Source organism: Triplophysa dalaica, chromosome 14, assembly GCF_015846415.1.
Source record: "Triplophysa dalaica isolate WHDGS20190420 chromosome 14, ASM1584641v1, whole genome shotgun sequence".
Lineage (NCBI taxonomy): Eukaryota > Metazoa > Chordata > Actinopteri > Cypriniformes > Nemacheilidae > Triplophysa > Triplophysa dalaica.
Genome location: NC_079555.1, coordinates 18,257,538 through 18,282,358, shown reverse-complemented (window position 1 = coordinate 18,282,358; position 24,821 = coordinate 18,257,538). Strand labels below are relative to the sequence as shown.

Sequence of the window (24,821 nt, the reverse complement as noted above, 5' to 3'; positions counted from 1 at the left end):
ACAGCAGGGATTAAACACACACCGACTGTCTCTCTCCCTGCCGACTAGTGCACCTAGTGTGCGTGTATCAGTTGGGCAGTGGTCTGCATGACCGTACCTCTTTTTTCTCAGTTTTATTCAACCCTCATACACACACACAGATACAAACACACACTTTTAAGTACAAAGGAGAAAGACAAACAAGAGAAGGGGCCATTTCAACAGACTAATGATTACACACTTTCAGTGCTGAGTGCAGATTCCCAAACCTTAACCTGACCTCACTCAACCTCAATAACATTCACACACCAATTTGACGTCTTCTGAAACGGATGGATGCAACTGTTTAACAGCGGTCAAACATCTAACCACTTTAACCTTAAAGCCGCGATGTTTTAAACATACAAGCACAGTTGTTATATAGAACCGGACTGCAAGTCTATTAATAAAGCTCTTCGATAGATCATACAGCAAGTACAGTGAGTCGGTCCTGTAGATCCACATCCATCATTCATCTGTACCGCGTGTATCGTTAAAGGGCCCGATCAATACTCCCATTTCCACTAAATCAGCTGAGCTTTCTTTACTTAATGGACTTTCCCAATAATATCTTGAAAATACCTCAACAGGAGAGCGGCGCAAGAGGAATATGCATAAAACACAGGGTTTACATTTATCTACAAGTGGGCTGCTTTTTAATACACTGGTATATAACGCGAACGTAAGGATGAGCACATGTGTTATGACGGGGAATGCGTTTATCTGTCTAGTAACTCAAAGTTACACACGTTCATACGGATTCATCTAACAGTTCCGCAAAACAAATGTCAAATATACAGTCTAATTTCAATACACACACAGAGAGAGAGCGAAATAGAGAGAGAGAGAGAGAGAGAGAGAGAGAGAGAAAGAGAAAGAAAGAGAGGGAGGGAGAGAGGCTAGGCTAAACAACACGCTAGCCATCAATCATCGCTGTGTGTACGTTAATTTCCTTACCTCCACTCGTGTTTTCCTGGGTCGGGTAGGTAAAATACTGTGTAAAATCCTCAAAAGTCCATTTAGCCAGTTGGAAACAACGCGTTAAGATGTGTTAAGTGCGAGTTTATTCCTCTAGCGAGCTGGTGTGTACTGAACTCTGCCAATGACCACTCAGCTGCCCCAAAAATAACAACACCCAACCGCCAGATTATCCTCACAAACTCCCCCTCACGCGCCCAAAACACAAGTACGGACGCTCAAACACATCCCACGGGGTTTATCCGACGCGTTTAGCGCTTTAAACCCTCACCCTCGTCGAAGGTCTGTGTGTGATTTTACGGCGGTGCTGGTGTCGCGGATAGGCCTCCGTCTAGCGACTCAACGGGAGCACAAACAGGAAATTACCTCAGAGCACGCTCGGCGTGACGTCAGCTGTACCGTTCGAGTTTGAAAAGGATTATTTTCACGGATTCTCTGAAGGCTTTTTTAGGATTATTGCGAAGTAACGGGGACTCTGACAAGTAGCCGACCCTTAAGAAATAAATATTTTTAAACGTGCAAATGAATATAAAATAAATGTAATATAGGAGTTTAATTCATTGTCCTTCAATATTTCGAAGTAAACAACATTGGAATAACATTTTTTAGGACATTAATTGGAAAATGTTCTGTACTGTATTAACAATAAAGATAGTGAAGTATATTTTAATTTATACATCTAATTTATCCAACATACCAATTTCTACAAAAAATGTCTGTCAGAGCCTTGTATGTTTTGTAGTATTGTTACAGAGAATATTATACATATATTTTTTATTGTATGTATACCTTTTTTGATTGATTGATTGATTGATGTAGAACATGAGAGTCATTGTGTGGGATAAAAGTTAACATACAGAAATGGATGTCTTTTATTCCATGCAAATAATTAAATGGACAATAGCAATATTTTTAATTTAAATCTTGTTATATTATTTGCAAAGGAAAACCAAATATTTTCCAGTTTAAAATGGAGATGAAAATGTACTTTTCAGAACACTTACAGGACTTGCAAACAGAAAAGCTGCCAAAACTATGGATTTCTACAGTACTCTTAATTCCCCCTTTTAAGTTGTTTGTATTGTCTTATGTACCCTCTACACTTTTATTAATTTCTTATTTTTGTTTAGTTTTCTTCTTCCTACTTTCTTTCCTTTTCTTATTTTATTATTGTGGATATTGCAAATGTTATATCATGTTATTTATTATTATGTTATGAAGATTGTATGTTTGATATATTTCAAAGAAGAAAAAAGGACTATTTAAAAGTATTGATTTTGTTTGTACTTAAAAACGTTTTCACAGATGAAATGGCATTCTCACAAACTTAAACGGGCTAAAGGATTTTTTTTGTGTTGTTTAAGCTAAATAGTAGTTGCTAAATGTTACCAAAAAGCACAACTGCTACACTTTTACTATAATAAATCCATTGTAAATTGGAAAAAACACCATGTTCAACTTAGTGTTGTTTTAACAGAGCCAAATAAGCTTATTATAAGAAAACATAACTGACAAAAAAATACAGAAGAGATTTTATCTGAAGAATTGTAACATGTGTATTGTTATTGCCCTTAGCCTGGCTGGTTGTTGAGGTTATTCTGATCTTCAGCCAGATCTAAATGTGTTTATCAGGACTCTGGTTGTAAAGCGGCAGTTGTTGACAACTCTGCTTGGGTCTATTCATAACAGGAAACAACAGCTCATTATCTGTCCAGTGTTTTTCTCTCGGTCATGCTGCAAAACATTTATATAGTCAAAGAAATTATTTCCTGGATTTCATAACAAGAATGTCTTTATTATGCCCAGTGTATGTGGACAATCAATTTGTTACTTACATGTTTTCCTCAACCCCTGGGACATATTATATAGTTGATGTCATATGTATATACAGCTTAACAAAATATGTTGGTGTAGGTTAACCTTTATAATGTAGCTGAAACAACACAAACATTGTAAATGCCATAAAAAAGGCCTTAAAATCAGCTAATAGACCAGCCAAATATGATTGCAGTGGCTGTAATGTCATCTTGCGATGTGTGGATGCATAATGGTACAAATATGAGGCAGACACGAGTGCAGTAGAGGAAGCAGCTGTATTTGACTATAAAGGCATCTAATCCAGTGTCTCTACGCATTTTTCTTTATATTTCAGTGTAAAAAGCCTATACTCTATAGAAAAACAAACAAAAAACGATAACACAACCCCCGAAATAATAATTATAATCTCTGAAAGGAAAACATTATAATCACAATAAATCCCCATTCACCAATCATTTCAATTAAAATAGAAACATTATCTCAAGCTTTCTATCATTTTCCCTCAAAACAAATATATATCTTATATATATTTTATTTATATGCATTTTCCAAGGCAGTTTGGCATGGCCAAATAACAAAAGTGATCATGGCCATTGTTACATTTCTTTCGCAACACAAGGTTTAAAAACATATCTCAAATGATGGCAGAAATTATGAGAAAGTTTTTAGGACCACCAGAAAGAGGTGGTCAGGAGACCACGTACAAGATGATGTGAATAAAAGACACCCATACACACAACACAAAGCTCAGACCTTCAAATGAATAAGAAAAATTGTTTTTTTCTTAGAAATGAGGAACATGCGCTTAATCAGGACAGATATTAAAATCCCAATTCAAAGCGCAAGAGTGGGACTTGAGATGGTGGTCTGGTCACAGAAAGTGTGTTGGATGGATTGATGTTTGTGTGATGCACGTGTATTTTTGTCGCTGCTGATCATACAGGGATGTCGGTCATACAGGGATCTGCATATGGCTATTACAGTTACTGGGATAAGTGATATGATAATATTCCCTGAATACATATAACTTGAGCCAATTACAGAGTTTACTGTGAGAATGTTTTGGCTGTGGATTACTACAAGAAAAAAGTGTGTGTGTATGTGTGTTGAAGAGAGATGTGTGTGATGTGATTTAAGACTTAATGAAGAGAGAAAGGATAAAGGGTTGAATATGAAAGACAAAACGATGGGAGAGATAAAGCTAGTTACAATAAATCTTATCTTGGGTTGAATGGTAATGATTAGGGGCACATGTGTACGTGTGTATGTAGTATGTATGTATGTATATCCCTGGGCTACTCAGGAGCTGATTCCATTAATTTCAGAGGACTATGTAGACCCTCGTTTCTGTAACTCCTGAATAAAGGCTGTAAAAGACAACAACAAACAAAATGAACAAAAAAGCAAAACAAATACTTCAATTGCTTATTTCAATCCAACCATGATTACTATATTTCTTATAAGGACTGTCACGATATCAGATATTTTTGGCCAATGAAAGTTCTTACCTCCGATGATTTCATTTTTAACCTTCTGAAGTTCTTTTCTCACCTCCTCTAGCAGTTCCTACAAAGATGGGGTCACAGATGCTAATCAGTCAATACAACATTTTAACAATGTAAAAACGTCTTTGTTACGTCTGTAACCTCGGTTCCCTGATGGAGGGAACGAGACGTTGTGTCGAGCCGACAGATGGGGTTCGCACTTGAGAACCAATCAACTCTGACTACTATAGAAGAGGCCAATGAAATTTGGTGAGTGAAATTTGCATGCCGGTCTCCGCCCCCGGATATCCGGTATAAAACGAAGACGGCGAGCAGCATGTATTTACCTTTTGTTCTGAAGAGCCTGAGAGCCTCTCACGACTACAGCAGAGGGTGATACGTGTCGTGGCATAAGGGACACAACGTCTCGTTCCCTCCATCAGGGAACTGAGGTTACAGACGTAACCAAGACATTCCCTTTCTGTCGGTCTCTCGACTGTATCGTGTCATAATCTCTAGCGAAGCGACGGTTACAGGCCTGGGCATGTCAGCACGAGGCTTTCGTGAAATGGTAACCTTCCAGTGTGATGGTCGGGGGTCCCAGTGCTTTCATGGAGAAAGATGGGTACAGCCCTGACCGGTAACCTTTCACGGAGGGAGGCCTTAGCTCTCTACTGGCGAGAGGCCATCCGGATTGGGTTTACATCGGGTGAGCGCGACTTCCTTAATCAGGGATGCGCTGCAGAGACCACTTCCAACCCGAGTGGGGGGGAATGTAGTGAATATACATTCAGGTCCATAAATATTGGGACATCAGCACAATTCTAACATTTTTGGGTTTATACACCACCACAATGGATTTCAAATGAAAATAACTGTCAGCTTTAATTTGAGGGTATTTACATCCAAATCAGGTGAATGGTGTAGGAATTACAACAGTTTGCATATGTGCCTCCTGTGCTTATGTGCCTCCTGTGCATACTGTTGTAATTCCTACACCGTTCACCTGATTTGGATGTAAATACCCTCAAATTAAAGCTGACAGTCTGCAGTTAAAGCACATATTGTTAGTTTCATTTGAAATCCATTGTGGAGGTGTATAGAGACAAAAATGTTAGAATTGTGTCAATGTCCCAATTTATGGACCTGACTGTAGATATGGTCTCGCCCTTGGGGGAGATCGCATGGAACGTGCGGACTGAGTAGTTAACGGCGTGGTGGAGGTCCACCTGTGGAAGGATATGGGTTACCAGGAGTGGGAACAAACTCATGAGGATACATCAGACGGAACAGCCTTTGGAGGGGGTCTTACAGACCTCCGGTAGCACTAGGTCCGGTTAGAGCTATCTGTGATAGTTCATATGTTCTCCCGGCCTAAAGGGGAAGGCTGCTCTGCCCAGCCGACCCCCAGGGGGTGCTTGCTTAGTGATGGATGGAATGCCTGTTCTTAACCAGTGACTGGGTAAGAAGGATGGTGGATGGGATACCTCTTCTTAGCCATGTGGTAGGGTAAGAAGAGAGGTAGATAGCAAACTGACCCAGCCTGCTGGAGGGTGTTGGAGGTGTTGGGTGTAGCCTCTGCGTCGCCTATGGCCAGTGCCCAGGAGGTGGCTATACCCCGTGTGGAGTGAGCCCGCACTGCCAATGGGCATGTGTGATTCTGTGATCGGTATGCGGCTGTGACGGCATCCACGATCCAGTGCGCCAGTCTTTGTTTGGAGACAGCCTTCCCCTTCTGCTGTCCTCCATAACAGACAAAGAGCTGGTCAGAGCTCCTGAAGCTCTGCATGCTTTCCAAGTAGAGGCGCAGTGCGTACTGGACACAACACGGATGGGGTTGGGTCTTCCTCCTGGTGAGGGAGCTGGAGCTGGTTTGACTAGAGCGAGCCGTGAGTGGAGCGCTCCAAGTCTTACACAGCTCTTCATGCACCTCCGGGAAAAATGCCACCGGGGGTGGACGCGGATTGGCACCGCGCTCCGACCCAAGGAACCACGGACCAAGCTGCGAGTGTTGGGGAGGAGGCAGTGGTGTGCACTGCAACCAAATGCCTGCAGCTGCCCCGGTAATCATGGTTGTCATCTAAACATCTGCCCCCTCCTCGATGAGGGTGCCGCACACAAGAGAACAGCGGGACATGCCACGCTGGAGAATGCTCGGTCCTGAAAAGGACTTTTTAGAAATATCTCTAACACCTCTGGAACCGCCGAGACGCCCAGGGGAAGGTCGCTGCAGGTTGGGACGATTCGCTGCTCTACGTAGTAGATCCGGCAATGTAATCTTCAAAGTATTTTCTTTGTTCTTAGTCATGAGCGATGGCTCTGAAGAACAAAATGTAATTGAATGCTGCACGCCGTCTTCGTTTTATACCGGATATCCGGGGGCGGAGACCGGCATGCAAATTTCATTCGCCAAATTTCATTGGCCTCTTCTATAGTAGTCAGAGTTGATTGGTTCTCAAGGGCAAACCCCATCTGTCGGCTCGACACAACATCGAGAGACCGACAGAAAGGGAACGGGTATACTAAAGTAAGATTTTGACTTCTGCGTCAGAGCCACACCGTAGCCTAGGCAGAGAGGCACAACTCATAAAAAATGTGACTGCGCGTCAAAGCAAGGCGGACCGCAAGCGCTGTGATTGGTCTGCTTGAACCCCCCTCCCCCTTCAGGTAAAAAAGTATCTTCGTATGCATTTCAAGATGAATTATCTAAATTAATGACATGTTCTGAACAACCCAAGCTGACTGTTTACTTGGTGTCATCACTGCTAAATGCTTTTCAAACAGTGTATATTTGAACATCAGGTTCCAAAGCAATTGTACTGAGAGGTACAGCCACCTTTCTTGCATATACATTTGGTCAGTCTAAGTCAAATTATTCCACGAACTGACGTAAATTTGTGGGGGTGTGGTTACACGAGGCATTTCAGGCATTTTCAATTCTGACCTGCTTAAGTCGTTCCATTTCTGACTCTCCTTCTGCACTCTCGGCCTCTACTAATTGGCTAACAGGTTTCATCCTGTGACAATAGGAAGAATATGTATTAATAGATGAAATGATGGAAAATGCAAGAATAGATTGGAAAGAGAATAAAAGGGAAGGAGGAAAAGCAATCTTCTGCACACCATCCCAAATGGCAATAAAATGACTCAAAGTAACCGTTAACACAGTAACTGTTCCAACCAACGTAAAATACATGTGAAGTTACCTTGAACCCAAACAACATCAAAGTTTTTTCACTTCCATGGCTTGATATCAAATAATGGTCCCATATACACTTCAGAAATTAAAAATACTCCCGGCACCATTTAGGGTTCCTCAGCTATAACCTTGTAGAGTTAAAATTTTAAACTACTAGGATTTGGGAAACTCATTTTCACTGAATTTAGTATTTAGTGAAATTGATGACTGTAGTTTTAACATGTAAGCCACGGATGCTGAGAGAGCTTTGAAGTGTTGGTGCACAGACACTGAAAACTGAGTAACATACAGCACTCTGTGGACAAAAAGAGGACTGGAGGAGACTGACAAACAACCCCATGCCTGAGAAAAACAAGGAATTTTCACAATATCAATTTGTATAAAGAAACGCCATATGACAATGTTAAAGAAAGCCAAATTAGATTTTTCAGGTTTAAAAAGAGTTTAAAAGCGCAAACACCAGCACAAACATTTCCAAACAAGCTCACAAACCCAACTCCAGTTAAATAATGGGGGAAAAGTTGCCCTGAACAAGTTTAGTTTGCAAACAAAGTAGATATTTATTTTATCCTAAAATGGAAAAAGGTTTTCTTAGGGAGTGTATTTGATGCTTGTCTTGGGGTTGATCTGCATGAATATCATTTTACATAATGTGCCATTATTAATCTTTAAAATTCAGCCCTTGCTAAATGCAGATAAAAGCACTTGTACACCAAACCAGGTTTTTTATTATATTTAATTATAATAATATCAATAACTGATTATGTATGTTAATTAATACAAGTAATAATTGACAATTATTATGTTGTCAAGAGTACATATAAGAGTACTTATACATTTTTTGACATACTATATAATTAGGTTAATTATTTATATTATTTCACATATAACATAATAAAGATTAAAGGGCAAAGCAGAGTATTCTAGTATAAATAGCAGTGGATTATTCCTGTTTGACATTTTCAGGTGAATGACTGTAAATGTATTAAAAAGAAGGGAACTGCGAGGGTTTACAGTGTTAAACCACAACCAAATAAGAAGAAGATACTGCAGTACAGGTACCTGAGAGATGAGAATGAGGGTGAATCCAGACCTCTGGGTGCTGAATTGGTCCTGTTTAAAACATGTACTGTATATACACTTCACTTTTAACTACACGGCCCTATGGACATCACTTTCAAATGCCGGGGTCCTTTAAGTCATAAACCAAACCAAATACCAAACCAAAGAGATATTCTAATCTATGACAAATGTAGACGGTGAAAGAGAAGTGTTTACCTGGGCATGGTGGCAGATTTTTCCCAAGGTCTCTTAAATTCTGTTAACAAAAACATGACAGATAATGTGAAAGGACTGCAATAATTATTTAGAAATCAATCAAATAAATTTTTAATTATCAGTGTTTTTACCTCCGGGGCCTTGGGTGTCAGAATCATCCTGAAGATCCACAGGCAAAAGAAAGACAGACAGGGCCAGAGAAAAAAAGGGAAGACGATAAAAAACGTTCTTCAGCATTCAGTAATACTGTTGGCTGCTTAACTCAATTGTTATACTTGGACTTACACTAATAGCAGCCATATTCTATGTCAAGTCTTTTGCCAAGCAATAAATGTCTTTAAAAACACTTCACTTGAAATGCATTTTCTGGGAATTGACATAATCTTTCGTAATATTATCCATAATGAGTTCAAGATGATGGTGCTCTTACATTATTGGGCTCTTCTGCTTTAGGAGGCGGCTTCTCTCCTTTATCTGCTGCTTTTCTCCTTTTTAAACAAACACAATAAAAGCAGTCAGTACTAATGATCAGTCGTGATGTAACATTTGTACACACAAACCAATAAAACTAATTTGCTATTTTAAAACATCTGTTATAAAAAAAACTCATCCCAGGGCGAAATGACAGGAAAGTAATATGCTGTACAGTTTCTATGTATTTATGTGCTTTATGTAATTTTTTTATTGTTTAATTGGACTTCGAGTCTGTAATGAAAGTGATGATGATTATATTAAAGGCAAGCAGGGAGCAAAATATGGAAAAGTATTTATATGAGACTTGTGTGGTGTTCTAACCCGCTTTGTGCAGTTTTCAATTTTACTGTCAGTCAAGAACAACAACAAATAAATAAAACATTTCATCCAGTAGGTGTCAATGAGCTTCTTTTTTTATTTTTCAACTTGTGCGGAAGAAACGATTGACGCATATTCGCGGAAAAAGAGCTGCCTGATTTGCGTCATTCGCATCGCCTGCTGCGAGTTTGCGTCTATTTGTGTATTTGCATTGACTTTGCATGTAATTTACTAACGCAAATCACTTAATTCACGTTCGGTATGAATCCAGCATAAGAAAGAATATAAAAAGTAAATAACTAGGGTATGATACGTAAACGTAAATAACATCAGAGCTCTCCACAAGTTCCACATCAAATTACATTTTCTACCAAATTTCCTCTTTAATTTTGGTGCTTTAACAAAAGTATAAGCTATAAAAACACTGGCCCCATAAAGTTATATTGTATGTGCAGTACCTTAAACATGTTTTCTGAATTTATTGTGAGGAAGTCAACATTATTATATACAGTATCCAACGGAAACTGTGGTTTCACAAATTTAAGTGATTTCAGTTGTATATTTTACTGACCGTCGTGCCAGTATAGCGCTCATCTCGCCCATCAGGCCACCTCCTCCACTGGGCATAGACACACTGCTGCGACTGCTGTCTGCTTTAGGAGCTGGTGGAACGCTGCCTGCACCACTGCTGCTGCTGCCACCACCACAAGAACCTCCACCTGCACTGCCAGCATCATCCTGCAGGGAGCAGCATTACGTTTGAAATATGGATTTGAGATCAGTCTTAGTATTTTAATAAGTATAGTAAATACACTAAATCAAAATGTTTTTAATAAGAGAAACAAGTGTATTTGTAACATTAAACCAGGAAGTGACACTTCACATTTTAAAAGTTTTTTAAAGGATAGTTCTTGAAGGGGTAGTTTACCGAAAAATGAAAAGTCTGTCATCATTCTCTCACCCGTTTGACATTTTAAACCTGTTTGGCTTTCTCTCTTTTGCAAAACACATAATAAGATATTTTGAAGAATGCTGGTAACCAAAAATTGTTTGTCCCTATTGACTTGCATTGGTTGCATGCGTTCATACAATGCAAGTTAATGGTGACCAACGGTTTTGGATTACAAACATTCTTCAAAATATCTTCTTTTGTGTTCTGCACAAGATTGAATGTCATACATGTTTTAAATGTCTAAAGGGTGAGAAAATGATGACAGACTTTTAATTTTGGGGTAAACTACCCCTTCAAGACCTTGTTTTTCTTACCTTGGGCACTTTGCGGAGTTTGGCTCCAGCCAGGGCGGCTGCAAGACCACCGCCTTCTGGTCCTCGACCACCACCTTCACCACCTCCAGCAGAGGGCAATGGAGGAGCAGGCGGTGGGGGAGCTCCTCCTCCTGAGGGGGGAGGCCCAGGTGGTGGGGGAGGTCCAGATGGAGGAGGTCCAGGGGGAGGTGGAGGCCCAGGGGGAGCTGGAGGACCTTCAGGGGCCAGAGGTGGTGCTGGAGGAATGATTACTGTGGAATAAAAGTAGATGAATAACAAATAAATGTTTTTAATGTTTTATTGGGTCTCATGATAAATACCATTAAGAAAACCAAAAAGAATAGACAGCAAGAATGATTTGCAATCATTTTAAGTGCCCTTGGTACTAAAACAGAGCTTTGCTTAAAAACTTAAACAACCAACTTTGTTTCTTCTATGAACACAAACGGAGATGCTGGAACACAGGAAAGAGGTTCTATCAGTCACCATTTACTATAAACAAACTAAAAAAAATCTGTTTCTGTGGCCTTTTAGTTCCTAATATTCTTCATTTGTGTTCCACATAAGAAAGTTTGAATTTTTGAGGGAAACTATTTATTTTAAAGAGAAGAGGGATACTGACCTGAGGCTGCTTGTCGTTCTCTTTCCTGTCGTTCTCTCTCTTGTCTCTCTCTCTCTTGCTGTTCCAATCTACAGTACAGGTCAGACATTGAGAAGGTTTCCAGTTAAGATTATTTTTATTATTTCATTGAAATCAAACCATTTTAAATGTAAAAAGAATATAGTTTTGAAATTTAGTCATGCTTGGTTGCCAACCAAAAGAGACCTGGGGTGTTCACACAAGCAAGACAGTAAACAACAAAATGGAACAAATGCAGGGGTATTACGGCATGTTTTCCATTTAGATTTGTTGTCTTTCGTTTCTCGCTAACAGTTAAGAAGATTGTAAACACCCAATGCTGTATCTTCATCATTTTCATTTAGACATGTTCAAATTCAGTCAGACAAATCTGAGTATTCTACCTGAGCAAAAGGCTGGTTTTAAGGAATGTAAAATAAATGTCTTTCTCATTAAGTTTCTCAGGTGATGACATGAGAAAAGTTAACTATGTGGCCCAGGCATCTTATCCCCATCTACAGTTGAAAGAAAAAGTATGTGTACCCTTTGGGCTTACTTGGATTTCTTCATAAATTGGTCATAAAATGTGTTCTGATCTTCATCTAAGTCATAACAATAGAGAAACACAGTCTGCTTAAACTAATACCGCACAAACATTATACGTTTTCATGTTTTTATTGAACACAACATGTAAACATTCATAGTGCAGGGTGGAAAAAGTAAGTGAAACTCTAGGTTAATGACTTCTCCAAGAGCTAATTGGAGACAGGAGTCAGCCAACCTGGGGTCCAATCAATGTGATGAGATTGGATGTGTTGATTAAAGCTGGCCTGTCCAATAAAAAACACACACCTGTTTTGAGTTTGCTGTTCTGAAGAAGCGTTGTCTGATGTGAACCATGCCTCGCACAAAAGAGCTCTCAGAAGACCTACGATCAAGAATTGTTGACTTACATAAAGCTGGAAAGGGCTACAAAAGTATATCTAAAAGCCTTGATGTCCATGTGTCGACGGTAAGACAGATTGTCTACAAATGGAGAAAGTTCAGCACTGTTGCTACACTCCCTAGGCGTGGTCGTTCTGTAAAGATGACTGCCAGAGCACAGCGCAGAATGCTCAATGAGGTGAAGAAGAATCCTAGAGTGTCAGCTAAACACTTACAGAAATCTCTGGCACATGCTAACATTTTTGTTGACAAATCTACAATAAGGAAAACATTAAACAAGAATGGACTTCATGGGAGGACACCACGGAGGAAGCCACTGCTGTCCAAAAAAAACATTGCAGCACGTTTGAAGTTTGCCAAAGAGCACCTGGATGTTCCACAGCACTACTGGCAAAACATTCTGTGGACAGATGAAACCAAAATTGAGTTGTTTGGAAAGAACACACAACACTATGTGTGGAGAACAAAAGGCACAGCACACCAACATCAAAACCTCATCCCAACTGTGAAATATGGTGGAGGGGGCATCATGGTTTGGGGCTGCTTTGCTGCCTCAGGCCCTGGACGGATTACTGTCATCGATGGAAAAATGAATTCCAAAGTTTATCAAGACATTTTGCAGGAAAACTTAAGACCATCTGTAGCTTAACAGAGGATGGACGATGCAACAGGACAACGACCCAAAGCATAGAAGTAAATCAACAACAGAATGGCTTCAACAGAAGAAAATACGCCTTCTGGAGTGGCCCAGTTAGAGTCCTGACCTCAGCCCGATTGAGATGCTGTGGCATGACCTCAAGAGAGCGATTCACACCAGACATCCCAAGAATATTGCTGAACTGAAACACTTTTGTAAAGAGGAATGGTCCAAAATTTCTCCTGACCGTTGTGCAGGTCTGATCTGCAACTATAGGAAACGTTTGGTTGAGGTTATTGCTGCCAAAGGAGGGTCAACCAGTTATTAAACCCAAAGGTTCACATACTTTTTCCACCCTGCACTATGAATGTTTACATGTTGTGTTCAATAAAAACATGAAAACGTATAATGTTTGTGCGGTATTAGTTTAAGCAGACTGTGTTTCTCTATTGTTGTGACTTAGATGAAGATCAGAACACATTTTATGACCAATTTATGAAGAAATACAAGTAAGCCCAAAGGGTTCACATACTTTTCTTTCAACTGTATACAGTAACAGCCTGTCTGTTCATTTTAAGATGACTCGCCTGGTAACTCAGCTTTTTTCGCTATTCTTTTCTTTAACCGATATACTTCTACATTTTTAAACAGATTTTTTTTCTGCTGAATAATCGTTGTTGCTTACACAGCAGAGAGTCAGATTTGTGTTTGCATAGAACATGATTTTTCAATTACTTTTATTGTTTTTCAACACAACAGATTTAATGTTACTACTAACGGACTCCTTCCCACCCTTCACCCAGTTAGTTACGGCTACACACCTAAACAGCAAACAGCCCTTTTAAAAGCAACACAAAACATTTACAAGTATTTGTCATGAAGGACTGAGAAAACACTGTCCCACGCCTTCACTAAGAGCACACATATTATAATTAAATCAACCAAATAAAAAAATTAAATAACATTCAAGTTAAATTCTGACTCGTACAGCCAAAGTTTGAAATACCAAAGAACACAGACCAAAGCAACTTCACATACAAACTCTGTGAAATTACATGTACAAGACTGCAACGTCAAGTTTCATGTTATGTCATGTCTATAAGTAAACCATTCAAAAAAATGTCAGTCAAGTCAAGGCATGAGTCAACAGACTTCACGTAAAGCCTTTTATCAAGGTTACCATAACAACACAGAGAAAGAGAGACAGAGACAAACAGGCATGTTCTGGTACTTGGTCACGTAAAAGCTGGTTAAAAAAATTATTTCAGTTGTCCACTCCTGGAATGGGAAGTCAAGAGATTGACAACTTTCAGGAAAAAATTATGTTTTTTGCCTTGGTCACAAATCTTCTTACTTTGTTACAAGTCCAAATATTGAAATATACTGTGTGTAATTTCTCCAGCAACAATTCAGTTGTTAAATTGTCACGGAAAGGAATACCTTTTTCAGGTCCAAGCATCTATTCATTTCATGTGGGGATACAGTTTAAACAGCTGTTTAGGAGCACTGTTTACTCATATTGCATGTTAAACCGACATATACTAACTCAAAGTATACACTACTGTCACCAGTCTCACGGAATATACAACATAAATTTTTGAATAAATTATATAAAATAAATCGCTGACTGGCCATGTGGGATTTCATTATAAAGATAAAGGTTAGGATCGCGGTTTTCTGATAGCTTTATAGTTCGCCATGACAGATATTAGCATTTTTTGTTGTTTGCCTGTAGCATCATATTGAGCATTTGGACAAGGAAAAAGTATATGACCTTCCATATATGGTGGATCGTGACGTCAGGCTTAACAGGCGGATAGCACCAGTGAAAACTGTACAAGCGGCTGCTGTTTACACATAGGCCTTTTGCTCCACCCACATCAGGGAGCCTCGCCTCAAAACTCATGTATTTGCCAGACCAAGGTAGATCTACCAGACCAAAAAAATACACAGCTGCAGAACTTTTTCAAAGACCATTTCAAAATAATTAGTACGTATTTATGAAAAGTTGAAAAATTATTTTTTATGTGATAACCTCAATTTTGATCACAGTTTTGTCTTGTATCTTGTCATGCTGTCAGCCTTCAAATTGCACATAAAAACAATAAGTCTAGAAATGTTGACTGAATGAAAATTTGGAATGGTATATTATTTTTTTCTGCGGATGTATATATTTTGAAAACTGTCAAGGGGAGGTAACTGGAGTTATTGTCTCGGGCCTGTGTCAGGGACAGCCCACTACAATCTTTTATTGGGCCCAAGGGAGAGGTGGCCTATTGAGGTGCATGAGGAAGGCAGAGGAGTCAGAAGTCTTGACCTAGACTTTCACCTCATTACTTCCGGGGCTCATGGAAAGCTTCAGACTTGAGTTAAAAACAGTTTATCCTGTGAGAGTGTTTGCTTGTTTGTATGTATGTGTGTGTGTGTGTGTGTGTGTGTGCAAATGAGGTCAGGCAGTGACACAAGAAAACAAAGGTTCACGCAGTTCACATTATGCCAAAAAAAGATCTAAAAATCGAAAGAAAATATTGCCAAATTAAAACCCTGTCAAACGTGCTGTTATTTAATGTGGTTACAATAAAACCGACAGAAATATTCTTGTACCTTCTCTGTTGCTCCACTTCTTCAGGAGACGGTCCGTTTGACAGGGGTCGCATGGGGTATCCTGAAAAATGTTGTTTTAATTCATTCAATTTATTACACATGAACAGTTTTGCTTTGTCAAATTGGTGTGAAATTGTGTGTTTGTTACCTGGGTCAGGTATGGTGCTGATGACCTCAAGCGCATGCAACATGCCGGTGGCAAACAATGTTGCATCTTCTTTGCTGCCAAAATTCAGACCCCAAACCTGGCGAGCATCCCGCCACTGGTGAAAGTTGGGCGTGGCCTGATTATATTTTAACCCCTTTACGATTGGACAATTTATCACCACCTGTTCGAGAGAGGTTAAATAATACAATTAGCAAACATATATTACTTCAGGGATCTAGGAGAGGTTACTTTGCATGGAAAGTTTTTTTTTGTTGTTGTTGGGAATAATATTTTTGAAATTATGTTCCACTACATTAATGTTATCGATAATAACGAAACAGTATATATATTTTATACAAACATATTGTTTTATAAACATAATATTATATTACATTATGTCATATATGTATATCTAAAATATTTGAATAATAAATATGTAATAATTGTGGTTCAACACAGGAAAATATTTCTCATCGACAAAAAACTTAAAACAGAGACCCTTGTGATACTTTGTAAAACTAAGTGTCATTGTCAGCAAGTTTTCAGAAAAAAATTAACATTTTGATTTTTTTTTTACTTTTTGGAAAAAAAACTGAAGGTTTCTCAAAATCATATGCAACCAACACGAATCACTAGATCACATTTCTAGCGGGATTTGATCATCTTTAAAATCCTAATTTTGTCACTGAATTTTGAATACACCAAAAGATTTGCTTCTACCTGCCCTCAAATTAAATCAACCCTGAAGTGACAAACTGATTTGTAAACATATTTGTGTATTCCATCAGCATTAATGTTTCTTTCACAGCTCATCCAGCAGGAGGCTCTACCTCTATTCAACACGGGAGCGTGTGTGTGTGTGTGTATGTGAGAGTTTTCCTCCAGTAAATGTGCTGACGTCACATTTCTCTGTTTGTTTTACAGTCCTGAATTCCAGCAAGTACAGCGGAGGAGACAGAGAGAGAGAAAGAGAGAGAAAGAGAGGGAAAGAGAGAGAGCTTAAACAAGTTTAATATGATGTCCAAACAGATGTACAGTCATTAAAATACACAAAACCAGACAGGATTGTGAAGAAAGTGACACAAATCATTCAGACAGCAAGAAACAGACAGATGGGCAGTAAAGAGGTATATTCATGGAAATGGGGGGAGGGGACCTAACTGGCACAGGAAATGATTTGGCGTTCCAACTATTTTACAGGAAAAAGCGTCCACTTTAGGAGTCCCCTCTGGGGAGCAGTTGTGTCTGCAAGTATAGGGGGCGACTCGAGCGGGGCGGGGGTAATGGGGGACAGACAGAAGACAAGATGGAGATTTCAATTCAATTCAATTCAATTTTCAATAAAAGTTTCAAAAAAAGTTGCCAGCCTAAGCCAGTGTTATTTAACATTTTCACCCATCTTTAATGGCTCATAGTACATTTTCTGTAAAGAATATATGGACAAACAATATGTCAAATGAAAGAAAAGAGTCTCAGCTTTTAAACAAAAGAAACCATATTTTTCTATCTTCATTTGTTCGTTTTTCATCACTCCGTAGATGTGGGTAGGTTTCTTCAAAAATGGATCACTTTGATTAAACATCTGAGATAATTAACGTTTTTTTGTCACAGATTCCGCCCAGATTACACTCAGAACAACCACTAAAACATATACGTCCTAGGTTCTGGGATTCTGTACTTTTTCAAAAGGTGTGCAATAGCGCCATGCTGTACAACAGTACAAACACTGATTGCTGTAATAACTCGTCTTTGGCGGGGAAGTGTTTTTTTTAATTGACGAGATAACTCGTCAATGGTGGTGAAAGAGTTAATAAAAATGTTTGTTTGTCAGCAGGATTGCTGCTCACCTGCTGGTCAGTTTGCATCTTGCGTCCCACCACTCTGAAGGCCTTATTGCTTGGGTTGTGGTATATTTGAACCCTGCTGAAAGCCTGGGCGCCCGTGCCAGCCGGGACCCACTTCTTATTGGCATCATCATAGATCATCACGGTGGCCCGTGCCTGGCAGATACTTGATTCACTGCATATGTGAAAGAGGAAAATAGACAGATATTATTAAAACATAATTTACAGTGTCACCATTCATGTCAATTTAAATGCATTTTCAGGCTGCTAGGGTTTAAAAAACAATGGAGTAAACTGAAGATGACAATAGGAGGGGGACGAGAGACCAAGACATTAATGAAGAAAGAGACAAGTGTGTGTAGAAATGTGTGAGGTAGGAGGAGACGTCTGTCTGATTGAAACAGGCCTGGCGGGTATCAACAATGGAGGTGGTTAAAGAACGGAAGTGCTCAGCATTCCATCTGATTCTAGACCCCTCAAACTAACAGCACAACATGTGACACCTATGCATGATATACATTCACGGAAGGGAGCTTGTTTTAAAGATCTTAAAGGGATAGCTCGGTATGTTATAAGGTTTCACCTGGTTTTTAAACTTGCCATGACGCATATGCTACAATACATTCTGATATGAGACGAGAGCTTTTTTTGACACTGATGTCAAATCTGGCGTAACGCATCTGGGCATAGTATGATTTAAACTTTGCATCCCCAAGAATTTGACCCTCACAGAAGAGATTTCAGTGAATAAAATGTTAAATCCCTTTGAATAACTTGAAATACAGCACAGAAGTTAAAGTTTATGTTTTTTTTTTTCTTAAAGAGTAAGTAGCATAAGATCATGAAAATTACGTTTCATGCAGTGTGTTATGTTGCCGTGTTTGAAAGTAAGCAGTCTGGCAAGTTGTAAGTCCTAAGGTGAATAAATAACAAAGTTATTGGTTTGTAAAAAAGGGAGTCGACTCTGATTCACACAAACGAGACGTATCTACGTCACTAGACATAGGCCTCGCCTACGTTTTGCTGGGACTGCAGTGAAAACTTCACTCTCTCCTCCCTCAAAACATTGTCACTCGTTCGTGATGTGCGTGCCGTCTAAAACCTGTGTTCTACGTTGTGAAACTAAGTACGTCTTATTTAAACTACCAAAGGAAGATCTTATGTGGAAACAATGGTTACAATTCATTTTCAAATGACACCAAAGGAGTATAACCCCAGGGTTTTACTGTGCGCGTGTCATTTCACCGAAGATTGCTTCAATAATCTTGGCACGTTCACTGCAGGATATGTTTAACGACTATCCTTGAAAGGGGGAAATACCAACCTTATTTGGACCTTGTTAGCTCAACCGAATCACAACCTGTAAGTGTGACTATTTATTTTTGTCTGAACTTCAAGAAATATTTGTGTATCTTATGTCTGTGTTTAGTTAATGCATATAACGCTAACGTTAACATGTACCGTTATTTCTGGTATATTACGGTTTGTTTATCTATCTATGAACTCGACTTATTTAAGCGTTCAATCTATTATCGTCTTTCTATTATCTACTATCGTCTTCGGATGTTTCTTCGTCAGACTCGGGCTCAAACTGGTAAGGTGAAATCCCTGCATCTCTATCTATACACTGTATATAATATATAACCTGTAAACTGTAATCCAGCAATGATGGTAGGCGTTCCATTTGCGACACATGATGAACGCTGTAACAAATCCAAGGAATGGGAAGAAGGAGGCGGGGAATGGCGAGCGTTCAACAACTTTTAATAAAAAATTAACAAACCACAAAACGAAAGTAAAATGCCGGCAGCTCCCCCACGGTTGACTGCCGGTCACACAAACATAAAACATAACATAAAATCCAGTCCTGGTCCTCTCTCCGGTTGCTCGTCCTTTTATGCTTCCGATCTGCTCCAAAGAGATCCGATACCCGTGCAACACAGCTAACACTCATTATTATCACTCGCTCTAGTCCCGCCTTGCTCGTTACCAACGCGTTTGACTAATCACAGCAGACTACACCATCAGACCAATCACATGACACAAGGCTAACAGATAGGAGGGGATCAGACGGATGAATCGCGGAACGAATCATTTGAGAGTCAGTCAAGAAGTAAAGGTAAGAATAATTACCTATTATTACGACATAATCGTGTTTTTACACCTTCTATGTACATAAACTTGTTGTTGGACAATCCATAAACCAACGTAGGACCTTAAAAATCATATGCTACTTACTCTTTAACAGTATCTGCCCCCCCCTTTTTTAAATGTCTAAATTGTCGCCATAAATAAATAGACAAAGATTTCTGGAACAATATGAGGGTAAATAAATGATCATCATAAGGTCGCTACATAGACATTGATTTCATCAGGCTAATGTGTGCCAAGTGATATTATTAGGACTCTATGTGTTGCTGTGTAAAGAGCGACATCATCGGGCCTCTCTGTGCACATTGACATCATAAGGCTTTTGCATGCACAGTAAAATTATTAGGCTGTTGCATGTACAATGACATAATCCAGTCAATCTGGCGCTTCCATCCAAATTCATTCTTCTGAGGCTGACTCACAAGACCGTCTCCACTAGAACACAAGACCGTTCTTTGCGTTCTTGGAATTGAGAAACGGCCTCTATCAGGTTGCACAGTGATAGCACATGTGGTTGCACATTTGCGGCGGTACTGTTTTTAGTCTCTCTGGAGAAATGGATCAGAAACAAACACAAGGTTCATCAAACTCTAATGTCTACATTCCTCCATGCTACTGCCTTAAATCTCTTTATCTACCACACTTCCCAGCTATTCTACACACACATACATTTTTTTTTAGGTGTTTTGTTACTATGTGTATTTTTGGGTCCATTTAGAGTTATAAACTAAAGCCTTAACATACTTCACCCCCTTAAACGTTTATTTTTTTGTCTATTATTAGACAGTAGTGGATGGCGTTTAAATCCGCGGGCGCTGCGGATGATCAACGGGTCGGGTGATAAAAAAGCAAAATTAAAAGCATTTTACGATCAGCGTATTATTGTACCATCAGAGATTGGCAGATTAGTTCTGAATCTGATAACATCCTGCTCAAAACAAAGAATTAGAGTAATGAAAGTAACGATCGGGTGCCGATATCTATATCAGAGAAAATTATACGTTCGGGCGGGTGGTGGGTGGATTATTTATTTGAAACAGCGGTTGCGGGTGACATTTTAGCTCATCCGCGCATCTCTATTAGACGGCACTCTGAAATACTTGATTCTGATTGGCCAATCGCTGCATTCCAAGGTATGATATTCCCAGATAATTATCACTCAAAATAATAACACATGGTAAATCAAATGCTGCAAACCATTTTGACACTCACATCTTAATATTACACAAACATTAAATACAAGTATGTCTTTTAATATAATACCATATATGACATTATATTTACAATATGATTATAGGTCCACTTGAACACATAGTTTCTGCCAATCTCATATTAATCCTGAGTACCTATAGAGTAGTATTGCATACTTTGTATCTTCGAAGAGTATGTAGTTTGATCACATTTATAAAAGATAGATACAGCTGTAAGAGTGTATGGAGCACACAAATGCTACGTAATTCGTCCAACTCATTTTGGGACAAGTTGACCATGTTAAGCATGAGAAGCCAGCACCATTAACATTGTAAAGAAGTCAGAATGCACGAAACATTATTAAATCATCCCTTTGAACCAAATTGTCTGTTCCTGGCATTTTAACAGGTATTTGACTAAATATATCCATTAATGTTTTTTTTGTGATGTAGCATAGAGCAAAATAAAATGTTTTCTTAAACCTTTATATATAAAAAAACTAAAAGTGCTTTTCAAGTTGAACAAACTCATGTAATAGCTGTTCTCCTTATTAAACCACAAAGGACACTCAACAGTTTCTTTCTGACATTTCATTATTCATACATTCTCCCTAATTTCAGTCTCCAAACTGTGATACAATCTCTTTCCTGTGACATCACACTTAGGCCACAACCTACTTCCTGCTCCCAGAAAGGCTGAATAAGGACTTAGACTATGTACTTCTGAGCACAGGCTTACACAAACACACACACACACAGTCCAAATGATGCTTACTATTGGATGGGCTTAGGATAATCATATGGGGTGAAAGAATTGATGAAAGAAAACACAGAGAGATAAAAAAGTATGCAAGAGAAAAGACGCAAGGATTAGACAGGACAGACAGCCATTCTGTTATGGGATATAATGCATTTTTTATACATGGAAAGCCTAGAAATAGGGACCATACTGAATGTGCTGTGAATTATTAATGAAATGACAAGTCTCTCTCACAGAGATACAAAGACAACAACAAATGTGGAGCACTATCCTGCTTTACTATTATTACTCATTTTGTCTTGCAGCACTTAGGGGTGTGACGAGATCCGACTGGTCTCGCGAGATCTCAATGGGTTTCATTCACTAAGCAGGCGTATGCACAAATTTGTGCATGAAACCTGCTAACCAGATAACCAGCCTTCAAAAAACTCTTTAAACTGCGTGTCTGAATAAAAGGTGTTTTATTGCGTATGAACTGACTTTGAGGACTGTGCACTTGGAATTACTTGCGAGAGCACATCAGTAGACATTGTCACATGGGGTCGCCTGGAGTAACTTTGACTTAAGTGACAACAGGTGGTAAAGGAAAGGTTAGGCGGAAAGCCCTAATATGGAGATCGCCTGGGTGTGTTTTATGCAAATGATTAAACTCGTGCACGCAGCCGCTCATTTAGAATACTCCAAATTCACTAACATTAGGACAAGGTTGAGAACAAATTCATCTTCGTATGCACATGTTGTAAATTAGGCAGAAAGTTTTCGTGGGAGTTCCAGATGTGCGTATAAATACGAAAAATCTACGCAATTATCAGTGAATGAGACCCAATATCCTCACGCAATCGGCATGATGGGATGTCGAATTTGCGAAGCATTTTAATCGCATATGTTCCCTAAATTTAAACTGTGTGACGTCAAAATATATGTGGGAGTAGGGCTCGGCGATATACAGTTGAAAGAAAAAGTATGTGAACCCTTTGGGCTTACTTGGATTTCTTCATAAATTGGTCATAAAATGTGTTTTGATCTTCATCTAAGTCACAACAATAGAGAAACACAGTCTGCTTAAACTAATACCGCACAAACATTATACGTTTTCATGTTTTTATTGAACACAACATGTAAACATTCATAGTGCAGGGTGGAAAAAGTATGTGAAACCCTAGGTTAATGACTTCTCCAAGAGCTAATTTGAGCCAGGAGTCAGCCAACCTGGGGTCCAATCAATGTGATGAGATTGGATGTGTTGATTAAAGCTGGCCTGTCCAATAAAAAACACACACCAGTTTTGAGTTTGCTGTTCTGAAGAAGCGTTGTCTGATGTGAACCATGCCTTGCACAAAAGAGCTCTCAGAAGACCTACGATCAAGAATTGTTGACTAACACAAAGCTGGAAAGGGCTACAAAAGTATATCTAAAAGCCTTGATGTCCATGTGTCCACAGTAAGACAGATTGTCTACAAATGGAGAAAGTTCAGCACTGTTGCTACACTCCCTAGGCGTGGTCGTCCTGTAAAGATGACTGCAAGAGCACAGCGCAGAATGCTCAATGAGGTTAAGAAGAATCCTAGAGTGTCAGCTAAACACTTACAGAAATATCTGGCACATGCTAACATTTTTGTTGACAAATCTACAATAAGGAAAACATTAAACAAGAATGGACTTCATGGGAGGACACCACGGAGGAAGCCACTGCTGTCCAAAAAACATTGCAGCAAGTTTGAAGTTTGCAAAAGAGCACCTGGATGTTCCACAGCACTACTGGCAAAAAATTCTGTGGACAGATGAAACCAAAATTGAGTTGTTTGGAAAGAACACGCAACGCTATGTGTGGAGAACAAAAGGCACAGCACACCAACATCAAAACCTCATCCCAACTGTGAGATATGGTGGAGGGGGCATCATGGTTTGGGGCTGCTTTGCTGCCTCAGGCCCAGGACGGATTACTGTCATCGATGGAAAAAATGAATTCCAAAGTTTATCAAGACATTTTGCAGGAAAACTTAAGACCATCTGTCCGCCAACTGAAGCTTAACAGAGGATGGACGATGCAACAGGACAACGACCCAAAGCATAGAAGTAAATCAACAACAGAATGGCTTCAACAGAAGAAATTACGCCTTCTGGAGAGTCCTGACCTCAACCCGATTGAGATGCTATGGCATGACCTCAAGAGAGCGATTCACACCAGACATCCCAAGAATATTGCTGAACTGAAACACTTTTGTAAAGAGGAATGGTCCAAAATTTCTCCTGACCGTTGTGCAGGTCTGATCTGCAACTATAGGAAACGTTTGGTTGAGGTTCTTGCTGCCAAAGGAGGGTCAACCAGTTATTAAATCCAAAGGTTCACATACTTTTTCCCCCCTGCACTATGAATGTTTACATGTTGTGTTCAATAAAAACATGAAAACGTATAATGTTTGTGCGGTATTAGTTTAAGCAGACTGTGTTTCTCTATTGTTGTGACTTAGATGAAGATCAGAACACATTTTATGACCAATTTATGAAGAAATCCAAGTAAGCCCAAAGGGTTCACATACTTTTTCTTTCAACTGTATATTGCGGTTCACTCTAATTACACATGCCTAAATCGATTCTGATGTCAATTCGATATATTTGCAGAGCTCTTCCGTGAACTACGGCTCTTTGATCAGTAGGAGGTACTGCTCGATCTAAAACCACTACGAGATTTAGTCGTTTACAAAATACATTTGAAAAAGACTGTTTCAACATTCCTGTGCATATGAAGCAAGAGTGTTTATGGTGGTTCCCGCAGTCAGCAGGGCTTTGGGACGAGCACCACAAGTACAGAACAGCAATTGCAAGTTCACATTATTTTAAATACATTCAAAGGCAAACCTCTTCAAAAATATATATCAGCTGTCTCTTACTTATGTTCAATGCATATATACATCATGAAGTGTATATGTAGTTTTAACTGTTACTCTTAAGGCTATTAGGCTTAAGTCAGTGGAGGAAGGAGGATTGACAGTGTGATATGATCGCCATATCTGCTAACACATGCTGTTGAGCACTATACAAAAGCATTAAAGCTACGACTGTTAAGAAAACTAAGCATATTTTTTGTGC

At 39.2% G+C, this 24,821-nt stretch overlaps 2 protein-coding genes across 3 annotated transcripts in view; both read right to left on the bottom strand.

Moving 5' to 3' along the window:
• akt2 (v-akt murine thymoma viral oncogene homolog 2) overlaps positions 1-1,367 on the bottom strand; it is a 40,097-nt gene extending 38,730 nt beyond the window's left edge. The window contains exon 1 of the mRNA XM_056766819.1: positions 976-1,367. The gene's annotated coding sequence lies outside the window, so the exon portion shown is untranslated. The remainder of the gene's footprint in view (positions 1-975) is intronic.
• A 1,703-nt stretch (positions 1,368-3,070) lies between these two features.
• Positions 3,071-24,821, bottom strand: part of vaspb (vasodilator stimulated phosphoprotein b) — a 41,172-nt gene continuing 19,421 nt past the window's right edge. Inside the window, exons 2-14 of one of the 2 annotated variants that reach the window (XM_056766447.1) lie at positions 17,634-17,805; positions 15,787-15,967; positions 15,639-15,699; positions 11,456-11,523; positions 10,834-11,084; positions 10,139-10,305; positions 9,206-9,263; positions 8,907-8,934; positions 8,776-8,815; positions 8,560-8,610; positions 7,243-7,315; positions 4,323-4,380; positions 3,071-4,181 (exon numbers count right to left, since the gene is read on the bottom strand). In XM_056766447.1, the coding sequence (XP_056622425.1) occupies positions 4,144-4,181; positions 4,323-4,380; positions 7,243-7,315; positions 8,560-8,610; positions 8,776-8,815; positions 8,907-8,934; positions 9,206-9,263; positions 10,139-10,305; positions 10,834-11,084; positions 11,456-11,523; positions 15,639-15,699; positions 15,787-15,967; positions 17,634-17,805 (1,246 nt within the window). In that variant the 3' untranslated portion in view covers positions 3,071-4,143. The remainder of the gene's footprint in view (positions 4,182-4,322; positions 4,381-7,242; positions 7,316-8,559; positions 8,611-8,775; positions 8,816-8,906; positions 8,935-9,205; positions 9,264-10,138; positions 10,306-10,833; positions 11,085-11,455; positions 11,524-15,638; positions 15,700-15,786; positions 15,968-17,633; positions 17,806-24,821) is intronic. The other variant, XM_056766448.1, reaches the window with a different exon arrangement.